This window comes from Prorops nasuta, unplaced genomic scaffold (genome assembly GCF_024137725.1).
Source record: "Prorops nasuta isolate Cenicafe-Biocafe unplaced genomic scaffold, Cenicafe_Pnas_1.2 PNAS00004, whole genome shotgun sequence".
Classification (NCBI taxonomy): Eukaryota; Metazoa; Arthropoda; class Insecta; order Hymenoptera; family Bethylidae; genus Prorops; species Prorops nasuta.
Genome location: NW_027116801.1, coordinates 1,797,080 through 1,811,406, shown reverse-complemented (window position 1 = coordinate 1,811,406; position 14,327 = coordinate 1,797,080). Strand labels below are relative to the sequence as shown.

Here is a 14,327-nt window from a genome sequence, read left to right as displayed (position 1 = left end):
TAACTGGAGAAAGAAGAGGAAACTGTGGTGAGTGAGGAAGATAGCAGCACGATCGAAAGCGAAAATGGCTGCTGCACGTGCGTGGTAGGGGACAATGAAGGTAGAAGGGATACGGTAATTGTTATCGGACAGAGAGAGAGAAAGAGACAAAAAATGCGTGTATGTAGAGGACACGCACAAACTGTACATATTCAGTGTCTCCTGAGATTGGTGACGTTGGTAGGACTGAGGTCTCCTCTCTCCGTCCTACCTTCTTTCTCTCTCACTCCCTCTTGTTTTTAGGAGATGGGCGATTGAGAGAAATCCGGGGAAACAGGAGAGGATTATATGAGTGTTATGACCATTATGACGGGGGAAGCGTGCAGAAAGGTGCGGAACAAGGCGTGAGTGAAAGAGAGGGAGAACGAGAAAAGAGTGAAAAGAAGAGGACGAAAAATAGAATGTACAGTTAGTGGCGTGTAGGGGAGTGCGGAGGCTAGCAGTAAACAAGCGAGAGTGAGAGGGAATGAAAAACGCGGTGGCGAGCAAAGCGTAGTAGCACAACCAGCAACTACATTGGGTCCGAAAGGGGTTGGGGGAAGAGGGAAACAGAAAAGGGAGAGAGAGGAAGAGAGACGAAGCGAGTCGAGTCGGTCTGGTCGGAAAGCGGAGCGCGGCGGAGTCGAGTCGGTCGTCGGAGTTGGGTCGGAGAGCGAGGCGAGAGCGAGAGAGCCGAGAGAGCGTGGTGAGCGAGGTGAGAGAGAGAGAGAGAGGGTCTGAAAGAACGGTACAGACTGGAAGAGGTAGGAGAGAGAGAGAGAAAGAAAGAATCAGATCCCGAAAGAGCGTGAACGTGAAGATCGTGTATCGTGCATGAGATTCTGAGGTAGTGTTTGGTTGTGCAGTGGTGGTAGTAGTGGTGACGGCAGGGCAGCGGTGGTGGTGGTGGTGACGACTGGTGCCGTGGACGGACGGTCGGTCGGCGGTCGGGCCGTGGTGTGTGAAGAAGTGAAAAATTTGCAAGTGGAGTGCTGGTTCGTTCGCTGCCTGCTCGCCGGTTTAACCAAGAAACCAGTGTGTGTTGGATAATAAGTGTTTCGAAGGTTCAGTGAGGAGAATCAGTTGGCGAAACGTCCAGGAACGACGCGTGGAACGAACCAAGAGAGCGTACGAGAAGCAATGTCCGACCGGGAAAGCTTGGACGACCAGCCCCAAAGTAACTACCATCAGCCATGTATATATGTAGTACATGTAATCTCTTCTATACCAAACGGGCGATCTGTCCACTATCCATTGCTTTCTCTTTCGCGCTTCTACGTGGCCCGATTCTACCAGCCCTACCAAGACGACATCTTTCCGTATTCGTGGCCCGTGTACTCCGCTTTCCATCCATCTATCCCTCTCTCCTCTCTTTCTCTCTTCCCTTTCTTTCTCCCACACACTCCTTCTCTTCCTCTCTCTCTCTCTCTCTCAACCTATCTCGCTTCGCGACTCAAAGAAGAACCTTTATTTCATAAAACCGAGCTCCCTGTTCCTCGCCCAAACAGTTTATCATTGTCGCCAGTTAGCACATGTAGCCTTATCCAATTCGGCCATCGTTGCGTTCTGTCAGCCGTGGAAAAAAATAGCTATTTTTTAACGGCAGCCTGGATTCAAGATGGCCGTTCGCATATCGGCCGAGAGAGAGAGAGAGGGATGGAGCATGTGTATGAAAAGAGAAATACCCCTCTCTCCGCGGACCTTCCGTCTCGTTCCCACCATTCTGTCCTGTATACTCCTCATCCCCTCTCTCCTCTCCCTCGTGTTCTTCCATCTTTTACTGCTTCCCTAAAACGCTTCCTCCTTCTTTAACTCCCACTCTACCCCCCTCCCCCATTCTCGCTCTCGCGCGCGATCTATCCGTGCAACCTACCTAGCTTTTGCTTTACAAACCTCCATTTTTCTCTATTTCAAAACTTGCTACTTTTCTCTCGCTTCTCTTTCGCTTCGCTCCCTATGTAGCAAGATTGATAAAGAATCTTCCATATTTTTCGATAAAACTCAAATGAAAAATAGCTATTTGTCAAAACTCTGCGCTAACGGTAATTGGAGAAATTGTTTTTAAAAGCAGAAAAGCGGGAGGAGAGGGGGAAGGAGTTGCGTAGTTCCGGGCAAGAATGATGTAACCCGGGATCTACCTATCTAGACCACATACACATTGCACGCGTAAATTGTAATACATCGATGCGCGGTTGTGTACATGTATATAGTATAATTGGAGGAAAGATTCGTCTGGCCGAGAGACCCGCGTAAATTTCACACGTGCCAGTAAGCAGCAGACCCCCCACCCCGAAGAATATCTGGCAAGCTCTTGGCCTCCAAATCAAACGGCCACTACGGCGTGTCTAAGACTCGCCAGTTAGCCAATATTTGCCAATGTCACTTAGCCTATCCAGATGTTTCCTTTATCAAATGGACAAGCTTCAATAACGATGTTTCACGAAAATCGACCCAATCTTTCCTCGTATTACTTTGTCTGCTTATACAATAATTATTCCATGGCTTGGCTTCTCCCAGCGCAATATGTTCTTTTTTCTTCTGACGAATCCAGAAATTGTCGCAAAGCTGCGTCCGCGCACACTGCTTTTCGTATTTCTAACCTCACTTTTTACCTCGCTGCATGCTACACCCTCAACTGATAAATCAAATAACTAAAACGTCTTATAGCTTTACTTTCCATTTATTTTATTCCTCTAATATTGGAATATTTTATTTCCTAATTACCGTGTATTTTATTGCATTATAATTCTATTGAAATTGTTTGTACGACTGTAAAATGTTCGATAATAGCAGAACTAACAGTTTTTTTTTTTGTGCAGAGTATGGAACCTCTGGTAGCATGGATGCCAGTGGAGCTGACTTTGACTCTGGTAAGTTATTCCATGTATTTTCCACTCAGCTTTTTTGTTTCAGGCCTTTCTTCGAACGAGGATTAAAAAGACGTAGAGCATTCGAGCTAAAAGCCGTTGCGCTACATTGGTAAAGAAACCAGCAACTTTGCCTACAGTCTTGACGAGTTGAAGAAAAAAGCGTATACAAAAAAAGTCCAGTTTTGGTGGTTTATTTACATTATTTAATTCCTCTCGTATAAATAGAGATACAGCAAACAGCTCTACAAGCACTAATAGCTCAAGACGAATCGCAAATAGCTACGACTGTTTTACCATTGTTCGATAATTTACCATTGTTGTTAACGCTGGAATTACAAGACTCGAGTTAGAATTTAACGGTATTCAAAATTTAAAAAAATCCAAGATATACCTATAAGTTAATTTGTTCCACCATCAAATATGTCCCGTTATACTAATCAAAGTTCTCTTACTTGCATAATTTATTGTTAAACATTTTGTGCCACCGTTGTTTTAATATAACCACAGTGTCTGTAAATTTAGTGATAAAGATATTATTTATATATACCGCACGTTTTACATTCAATGTACGACGTGGTTCTTAACCTTTGGGCCGTCAACAATTTTCCATTAAAACTAAGATTTCACTTTCATAAATATTTATATATATGCACATAATGCTCGTATCGCGCCAATTTTCCAAAGTTTTACACGGTACTAATGTGGACCAGGCTAGCAGTGCAGGGGTTAAAGAAATGGCAAAAAGTGCGTAGCATTATTTGTTAAATTGATTCGATGCGCAGCTCCTGCATTAGGCAGATTTGTAGCTACTGCAATAGAGCGTTTAGGACCGGTTATATGACCAATGCCTCGTATGGATCACAAACCCGTCCTAAAACGTTCATGCATACTCAAAAAATGACCCTTGAAGAGTAAGCTCGAGTGAACGAGCGAGTAGTGAGTATCAGAAATATTTTTTGTCAGAAAACGGTTAAGTTTCGATCGCACGTATATCTGCTTAGCAACAAAATTTTCATGACTGTACATACATTGTACACGTACAAAGAGTAAACGGAAAATAGTAACAATACAGTTTCAATCGATACATAAATCTTGTTCTGGTCTAACTTCACGACGTCGATTTTAACATATTTTCAATAATAAATCACGAGGTTATAAAAAATTACTTAGGGTGAAAGATATCAAAACTTCGAGTATCGAATTAGCGATAAAAATCAGAAATTTCGTACGTAGGATAACCACAGTGACGTTGTGTTTTGAGTGGAAAAGAACGAAGCTGGAAAAAATCATTAAATGACACGAATGGTCAAAGGTATTTAAATTATGTAACAATTAGAACTATAATATTTATTTTCGTTGGACGATAATTTCAACAAGAATTACGAATGCTCGACTATTAATGAGAAGAAATGAAAAAGATATGAAAGAACAGCATCATCATCATTATTCAACAAGAGTCGTCTTCAACCGCATACGACTCGTCGCTAAGGTGGCTAAATCAATATACTACTGGGTGACTATTCAGAGACGTAGTCAGCTATTAAATTGTTTTCATCCCAGCTCTACTGGATCCAAATATAATATACATATGAAAAATGGAATAAGAAACAGTCAGAGAATATTCAAAGAATTTTGTTAAAAAAGATAATGGAGGAGCAAAAAAACTGTAAGTTTATGAAATTTAACGAGAGATGAAGAAATATGGAGAAATGTAAAATAGGGAAAAGAAGAAATGAAAAATATTGAGTGCATGAATAATGAAAAGCGAAACGGAACCGTAATTCCAAGCTGGTAAGGAGTAAGTTACGAAGGAGCAGCGGAGTAGGAACCAGAGAAGCAGCAGCCGGTAGTGGGGCAGTGCACACTACCGCAGAGTCAGCTGTCCGTGACGTCACGCGTCGCCACAGACGATAGCGACGAGAGACTGTTATCTATAGAGAATATTGAACTTCCTATTCGTTCCGCCTATTTATTCCAGTATCTTGTTCCTTACATTCAACCTTTTTTCACCTACGATTTGTCACATTAAAATGACGTACGCGGAATATTCGAAAATTACCAGCAGACCTGTAGTCACGTGGCGCCCGCCTATCACGTTGCGAAGCTGCTGCCACCGCGAATACTTTCTTCCCATTGGCCAGCGAGCCGCCAACGATTTACGGTTTTCACGTCGAACTTGGCGCGCTTTACAAATCGTGCTAATATGGCGATTAATTGAATATTTATCTTTCTCCTCGATCCATTCGGAATTCTCTTTTCCAAATTATGCACAGATAGGAACTTCTTGCAAATGTGTTTGCATTTGAAAACAGTCGTTGCTGGATGATACTTTTAGCGTTAATTTGTCAATGATCGTGGAAAAAATCGAGGTAGCTTTTTACGATTAACAAGTTTCCTGATAGGGAAACGATGCTTGGTATTACTTAATTTGACTGGTAGCCACTCGATTCTGGCTATAGAAGGGGGTCCGCGATGAGTCGTTGCCGTTATTGGCCGATTCGGCGAATGTTATATAGCACGCATTCCAGCTGCATGACGAGGGTCTCCATGAATGACTGTCGCGTCATTATCGCATGCGTTTTTTCGTCTTGTGCTTCTCTTCGTCATGGCAAAAGTTTTGAGAAAAGAAACAAATTAAGGTTCGGAATGGAAACGAATGAAAAAAAAGAGTAGATTTTCATATAGAAAAAGGAGGAGACAGAGTTTTTAAATGTATATATGAAGTGTTTGATTTCTAAGGAAAGAGAATACGAGTTGGCGAGTAAAGAAGTAAAGCTTTTTTTTATACAGAAAAAGAAGCAGATTAAAAATATGAAATGTAAACATAAAAGTGAGGAAAAGAGAAGAACTATTTACCGAACGAAGCAATAGTTTAAGTAAGAATATAGAAAAAGGAGTAGAGATGATGTTGAAACGTTAACGTGTCCGGTGTGTGAGGAGAGAGAGAGAAGAATGACCACGTAAGCCAAGCTCGATAGACGGGGACCACGATGTGTCATCGGACGGTGACTGCGCTCTTACACGAGTATATAGGGACTAACAGAGAAAGAGAGAGAGAGAGAGTAAAAAAGGGGGAGGGGGACAGGGATAAACTGCAGACTACACATTGTTCGATCAGCTAGTACCGACGTCGCTCAACGTGCACGGTGTGCTTGTCCTTATCGAAGTATATCGGCCCAACTGGCTCACCAAACACCGCCTCTCCTCCCCCCTCTCATCTTTCACCACAACCGCCTACTCCACCACCACCACCAAAAACTTTTCCCGGATTTTTCTCCTTCACTCGCATTCCTAACCTGTCCGTCGCGAGATTCGCACAACAGCTCGCTCTATTCGCTCAAACACCACGCGCTTTTCCGAACCAATCAACCATCAAACGAGTCGCGCATGCGCAAACCGATTCCAATTGCTACGATGTGAATTTATCCAGACATGGGAGTGATCGTGGAAATTTCGCAAGGCGACCCTCAAAATCAAGAAAATGACTTTGCTGGAACTATGGAGAAGATACAGTATTGGTATCCCGAAGGTACACTTTTTTTCCTTATTTACACTTCGATGCGTTCTTCTTAACCTCAAAAGCTGTGCGTTCAGAGGGAAGCGAGCCAACTCGTATCTGAAAAAGTTCTCTGTGAAGAGTGTTCCTCTTGTTTATCTATCCTCTGACGTATTCTATTCTGACGAGCGTGTGTTTGTGTGAATAATGGTTTTGTATCAGTGACTCTGCGCGGTTGTTTTCGACGTCGTCGCTTCTGCAGCCGGCTTCGCTACCATCGCATCGCGTTGGCAGCAACAGCGCACCACTCGGCCACGTGCGTCACGCCCAATCTCAGAACGCCCGGAAAGTAACGAATATATCAGCTATCGATGTAAGCTGAGCCCCCGTGATGACGCAAAGCCCGAAATAAGCCAGCCATTTAGCTTCTTCATAAATACCTAACCTAACTTTCAAACCAATGACAATTCCGTCGTGGACAAAGTAACGTACGCGCGTTACTCTTTTTTAAATTTTTCTTTCTACATTAATATCACATACACACATAAACTGATATCTTGTTCCTGGAATCAGAAACAGAAAAGAATCCGTTAACCAAAATAACTTTGATCGTTAATTTTTTAGGAGAAAAATCGATAAATGATACAGTGCACACTTGTTGATTCCAATCCCTTCAATAAAATTTTATCTCGAAACTCGAATGTTTCACATTACTGCAACACAAAACAGTATTCAATAATAATTGAAATGTTCCTGTTTTAACGGTTTCTCTAGCTAAGTATTTTTTCCAAGTGCAAACTATGAATGAATCATCGCAATTCTTGCAACTTTACTCGTTTAGCAGTGAAGGGAGGGGTGGATGATAAACTTTTACGTGCAACTATTTTTTTCACGCACTTTCGACGGAGTTGTCGTTGACGCACCGTGAAATATCAAGCGGCTTGAATTCGTGCGGCAAAAATTGTCTGTTTAGCTGCGTCAGGTGCAGATAACGATAGCGAATAGCGCAATGTGATTGGTGGCAGCCTGGCAGGTCAGTCGCGTCTCGCGTGTTCCACTGTAGCAGCCGGTCGATGCGTGATATAATAATCAAACCACTTTTTCACACTTTAGAAGAACTATCTTCAGCCAGTTTCACGAATCATTTCATATACTCTGTCAACAATCCTGTCGATCTTTCTAAATATTATTCGTTAACGTGATTAACTGAGTATAATTAGGACTCTAGTCTTATGCATTGCATTTTGGCGCCAAAATTGAATTAGTATTAAAGCTACCACATTTGCGCCAGTCAAACGAACATTCTTAAATGTAAACAGGTGTTAAAACAGAAACAATTTTATTTAAATAAATTTGCAGATTTTACTCTTCAATAACAGGTGCGTTAAATTTTAATTTTACTTAATATATAATAAATTTATTATTTGCAAAGATGCTTTCTCTCAGTGGTCTATAGTGACGATTACGATTAATCCTGGGAATGTCCAGCGAACGTTCGAAACGATTCCTGCCGAAATTTCAAAATTTTAAATTTGCTAAATAATATAAAAGGTTTTTTACAGAATAGAAATAATTTTTTCCCACTAAAATGATAATTTATGAAATTTACAAAGAATTTAGTTTTCTTTTATTTATGTATCTCCGTCTTCTCTATAAAAAGTTGTTTACCATTCGATTCTATGGAAGATTTTCAAGAATAAGCTTTGAATTCTTCGACCATCTGGAATAATTGAATGTTCGGTGATGTAAACATTGATGAAGCTGAGTAGCACAATGGTTTCAATTCACCAAACTCGTTTATACAAACAGTTGATGATTCTTTTAGATAATTATCAGTGTTGAATTTTCTCAATTGAAATATGTCTGACAAGTATTTTCTTAAGTGTATTAAATAAATAAAAACATTGTAGCAGAGAGCTATAGAAATCCCCCCCCCTTTTCTCACTCCATATATACTTTTCTTCAGGTTCCACGCCAGGCACGAACAGCTGATTCTGAACATGGCGCCAAATTCAATAAAGCCCCTCGAGAGACACCAACTCTAACTCCTCTTACTCCCCCACTACCCTTCATCACCCTCTTAAAACGCTATCCCGAATAGTCTATTATCCAATTCCCATTGAAACTAGGTGAAATTTCGTTTAAAATAAAAATTTACACGAAGATTTCCCAGTGGACATGATACTGAACGAAAATCAATCTCAGTGTTTATTTTTGACTAAGAAATAATAACAATAGTCAACTCGATATTTCTCGTTAGACGTACAGAAGAAATTTTACAAGCGTATATGAAAACTACGCATTGATTTAAGCAGAAATCGGATTGAGAGTTAAAACGATAGAGGAGTAATTTCATTTGAAATTGAAAATGTTCAGAAAGTCGTGTTCTAAGGAAAATAAATAAATATACGCTTTACAGGTTGTAGCACTCGAGATCAAACTAAGGATTTTCAATGCGACGTCGTGTAAGAAATTCTTAGGAGGGGGGGGGGGGGGGAGCACCGGTTTTGTTTAGTATTCTGTAGCTAAAATTTGTTATATACATGTACGTATAATCAAACATAACAATACACTACAAGTTTAGAGTAGCATCGATCGCGAAGCTTAAAAGCACTTCTACTTTAAGATAGATGCTGTGTGGACTCCCTATTAAATGTTTCACCACTAATGGCGCTGCTTCATCGACAATTTTACGCATCTCTGAGTACCGTGGCTTTTTTTGGCGGTAGAGGTGTAAGAAAAAAATTGTAAATTTATTTTAAATCGACCTATGATGTCGAGCAAGGTGAATTGTTATCTTTTCAGGAAGGAGAGGGAGGGGGGGGGGGGTGCCGGAATTGTTTATCAATTCAAAAGGAGCAGGGAGGCTATATAATTTTATATATTAATCGATGCAAGGAGGGAGGGCTAGAATTTTGTTTCGTTAACCTGCAGGCGGCCGGAAAGTGCCGATTGGCACATTTCAAGGTTGAGCCTTTATATCAGGTCTATTGGGAACTTTTTCTATAGAAAAAGAATTCAAAGTATGACTTATGTGCACGCTCACCAAAATGCCGGCCGCCTGCAGGTTAAAAAAAGCAAGTGATGTCAAATTAAAATTGTGTGTATCCACTGAAAACGATTAAGGGGGGGGGGGGGGATTTTTTGAATCAGGAGAAAAAAGAATATTTCAAAGTTCAAGCTAAATTGGGTCTGGTTGAAAAGTCTCACTCGGAGCACGGAGATCAATGCACCCATTGCTGCTCTTGTTCCTCTAACCCACCATTCTCACTGTTCGCCGGAACGATCACGGAGGCGCAGACAGCGCAAACGATAACTGGCTAGAAACCTACTGAACCGTGGCATTCCACGAAATGCATCGATGCATCAAGAGCCAACGCAAGTTTCATATTGAAAAACGCGAATTTTCACGCGAAACCCATCCTTGTCCACTTTAAACGTTTGGTCCTCTATCCCCCCCCCCCCACATTTTTCTATCATGTTTAATTTGAACTAATCCAAATTTTCTACCAACGAGGCAAAAATCTAATAAATCGAGTTTTAACGTACAGTCCTCGCCAAAACTATCAAAATACAATTTCAACGTCACCGAAGAAATAAATAATAATACTTAGGATATATATAAACTAGCTTTATTATTGCTTTTAAAGTAAAGGCGAGATTTAAATGAGGGAGAAGGTCGATTTTTTAACAATTTTATGAATTTTCCTGTGCGAGGTATTTTTCGAGCTTCTCGTGGGAACTAGTGGAACTCTCCCAGATAGCTGACTCTGTATCGTCGAGGGTGGGATGGAGGAAGAATGGAGGAATTAAAGGCCGTTGGTGAACAAAAGCAGACGCTTTAAAGCGAAACTGTTTATTAGCAGCTAAAGCTGTAATGGTCCAGAAAATTGTGGACGATTGAAAAAGGAAAATCTTTTTTCAAGTGGCACCGCATTGTTGGAAAGGGTTAAAAAAGTGGACGAGAAAATGAAGAGAATGCAGTAAGCGCGGGATGCTGAAGAATTTCACTTTTTGCGAATAATTTTCGTCCAAAACGAGTTTCAATTTATTACACGATGCGGATGATCGAACGCGAATGAAAAGGGTATTTTTTGGTGAAAATGCAGAGCTTGGCGAGATGACGTGACAAAGGATGTTGGAGAGGGAAAAAGAAGCTGGGAATTCCATGTTTTAGGAATAATTTGGTTATGAAACGAGGTGAAATTCATGCGAAGAGTCTGGGCGATGGCATTGGCCGTGAAGGAGGAGGGACTGGACGGTAAAACTGATTTTATAACAGAAAATTACAGGGCATGAACGTAATGCCACAGCTAATGTCTCTTAAAAGAAATTATTCCACACTTGCACGCTTCAATGCAAAGCATTGAAGAATAAGAAATGCTCAAAGGGAGCTCGAAATTCAGAGTGCTTTGAACAATTCTCTTTGGGATGAAAAAAGTACGCAGATTTTTTCTCGTATTTCCACTGACGATGAGGAAACTAAGAATTGAGAATTTACGGTTTACAATAATCATCAAAATAACGCAAGAGTTTGAAAAGTTGCCGAAGCGTTAAATTATTTAACTCGTTTTAGTATCTGCAGTCTTAAACCGTGAACTTGGCTCGGGAATTAATATTAGCTAATTAAATTACAGTCCAAGTGTCAATTCAAGATTCGTGATTTAATCACGAACACGAAAGACGAGAAATGTGAAATTATCCGTGTGTGTTGGTGTGATGGTTCGTGCAAGGTATGAGAATAAGTTTGTTGTATTATTCAAGTATTTTTGTACTAATTAAAGTGCCTCGAAACGAGCTTAATGAAGAATTCTACGCAGACCATTCTATCTCCTAATGGTATCTGCTGGAAAGTTCTTCGGAAATTTCAAAGTCAATTAATATTCTATTAAAAATAGTCTGGCAGTTAATTCCATTTGACCGAGTGAGCTTATTTTAGTCATTTCATAGAGAGAGAGAGAGGGGGGGGGGGATAGGTATCTTAATATCATCCGTGGACCCAAATCAAATGTATTTCAAGAGAATAATTCCCAAGCTCTTGAAATAAAACGGAAAAGAAAAATAATGACCAAGAGCATTCGGAGCTTTCGCGATGATGAAAATAAAGTAGCAAACACAAGCCAAAATATATCCATTATAATTACTTGGTTTAAATTCTAATGAAAAAATACCACCTGAAAAGCACAAAATCTGCATTAAAAATTCCATAAAGTTTATTTTAAAAATACTACATTATTTTTAACTTTTCATTATAAACTTTCGCGAAAAAAGAAATTTGAAAGAACTCGAGCTAAAAGAATGTTTACAATGGGGAAAATTCTAAGGATTCAAAAAATGGTTTATTTTACGACTTAACTGCACGAAGATTTTTGTATTAATTTCTTTAATTAATTAGTATAAATAAAGAAGTATTTAATTTCCTACTTAATTTAATATACCATAATCTAAAATTAGGTCGTACCTAGTGTGCCAGAAATTCTAGTCCCGCCCCCCCTCCCCTTTTCACTTTATTTCAATATTTCCACGAAATAATTTTCTCGTGAAAAATTGTCACAAGGTTTCCAGGGATCAGGTATAAAGGTGTGAAAATGGGAAGCTTATCCTTCAGGATTTGGTCGAGGTGGCGTTGTCTACGGTGTTGAACACACTAAAAAGGATGGTAGTGGGGATGGGGATGCATTTTCTCGTGGGAGTGGGGCATCAAAGAGGTCATTGACCCCTGATGCAGCTGTTATTGATCGAGCAGGACTAGAAACATTGCTGTGTCGTCACGACAAAGTGCTTATCCTGTCTCAAAGGATTCTCACTTCGCTACTCGGATTTGACTGAAACAACCCTTCTGCGATGCTCCAACTTTCACCTAGCCATTCCCATCACTCACCCCGTACGGAACCATCATGATACTTCCTATGCACGTACGAATGCATAATGGCAAATTTCCTAAAACTTGCTTCAAGAGAGATACGAATTTTAAAAACTACTTTTTCGAAGAAAATTCTAATTTTGAAATCTTGTTTTTTATTGGAACCAATGTAGATTCGTCGCTGTTTCTTGTGAGAAGAACCTTGTGCTTTTTTATGTTCTTTGTTATATTTTTATTTAAAGAGTATATAAGAATTTTAATTGGAAAATTTCCTTTTTTCACGTTGAAAAGTTCAATCGGTTATTATCTTTTTAAACTCACCGATTCGGTGGTTTTATTCTCAATTAGAGAAATAGACCAGTCTCTGCCACTGTTATTAATAAGGTTCTTTAGAAACACAGATTTTTCAAAATAGAGTTTGCCATGAAAACAGGTAGATCGAATGGAGTTCTAATCTTGGTGGGGGGTCGAAAGTTATTTTTAGATTCATAAAGTTCTAAAAAATGACAAGTTTAATCAGTTATCATTATCGTATGGAGAAAGCCAAACTCGCTGATTGTTTTATTCCATTCTCAATTAGAGGAATAGTCAAGTTGGTGCCACTATTATTAGAGTAGGGTCCAATCTAACTATCGACCTTGCCGAATAGGGATGCAGGAATGAAAGTTTGTCAAATTGAGTACCATTCACAGTAGGGAATGGAAGTTATTTTCGGAAGTCGTAATGACAAATTTCCCAGTTATCATTATCCTACAAGAAGCCAAATTCACACCTATTGTTTCATTCCATTCTCAATTAAAGGAATAGTCAAGTTGGTTCCACTGTTGTTGGTAAACTCTAATTTAAACACCGACCTTGCAGAATGGAGAAGCTGGAAGGAAAGTGGTTTTATCAACTAGAGTACCACACTTGCGTGATAAGGAGTCGAAAATTATTTTCAAATTTACACCCTCACACATAGTAACAATTTGCCCACTTATATAGTCACCCCACACAGTAAACAAAATTCACCCAATGTTTTGGTCCACTCTCGCAATTAGAGAAACTAACATCAGGAATAAAAAAGTAAATATACAAAATCGAGTAAAACCGCTCTTGGTATAAGGAATCGAAAATGATTTTAAAATTAGCATAAAGAAAATGCACGAAGAACTTGCAGAAAATATGCCCCCCAATTAGCTTTATTCTTGGAAATACAGGAAGGGAAATTCAGGAATTGTTCAATTGGATTCTGAATTGGAGAAAGAGGCAAGTTGGCGCCACTGTTATTATTAATACGATCCAATGGAAATAGCGTCGTTGCCGAATAGAGCCTGGAATGAAAGTATATCGGGTCGAGTACCATTCTCGGTGGGGAATCGAGAGTTATTTTAAGGAGCGGAAGAGATGCGAGTAGTGGCTGAGATTGGCCCTATGTGTGCTCCGAATCTTAACATTGACGTCAGGAAGCTGGTTTTGAAAGAAGATTCGAGTGTAAAGCTGGCCATGGAGTGACCCAGTAATCATCCGAATACCCCACTTTTTTTTAGCCAATCCTACCCTACCTATCGCGTTTGTCCCACCCACCTCTATGCACTGTCAAACCTGCTACTTTTAACTATGATCAACGACTTTCTCATTTCCGCTCAGAAATTGCCATTTCTTTCCATGACGAATCTACCGAAAAGCTGCTGAAAATTGCATGGAAATATCTATTTAATAATTCTGGACGTTTAAAAAGCTTTTCAAAGCACGAATCTATCGACTGAATAGGGTTGATGAATTATGAAAATTGTTTACATATATATATTGCTTGTAATATAAAATATGCTTTTGGTATTTTTTCTATCCACGATGAATTTACTGAAAGGTTGATTAAAGATACATGGAAATATCTATTTAATAATTTTGGTGATTTATAAAGCGTTTTAAAGCACGAATTTATAGACTGAATAGAGTTGATAAATTATGAAAATGATTTATGTATAATGCTTGAAATATAGAAAATATCTTTGGTATTTTTTCTAATTTTTAAAAACAGTAATCTGTATCCAGTGGAGTTTATTGTTTATTTTTCTGCTTTTACTGCGATCATCTTTGG

General features: G+C 39.6%; 1 protein-coding gene across 4 annotated transcripts in view; it reads left to right on the top strand.

The window, feature by feature from the left end:
- The first annotated feature begins 357 nt into the window (after window positions 1–357).
- The window catches only part of Pur-alpha (Purine-rich binding protein-alpha), a 24,625-nt gene continuing 10,655 nt past the window's right edge, over window positions 358–14,327 (top strand). For 2 of the 4 annotated variants that reach the window (XM_066725547.1, XM_066725545.1), the window contains exon 1: window positions 6,013–6,417. In XM_066725547.1, coding sequence (XP_066581644.1) covers window positions 6,321–6,417 — 97 coding nt within the window. In that variant the 5' untranslated portion in view covers window positions 6,013–6,320. Of the gene's footprint in view, window positions 1,196–2,837; window positions 2,889–6,011; window positions 6,418–14,327 lie in introns of those variants that run through there. The other 2 variants (XM_066725546.1, XM_066725548.1) reach the window with 2 other exon arrangements.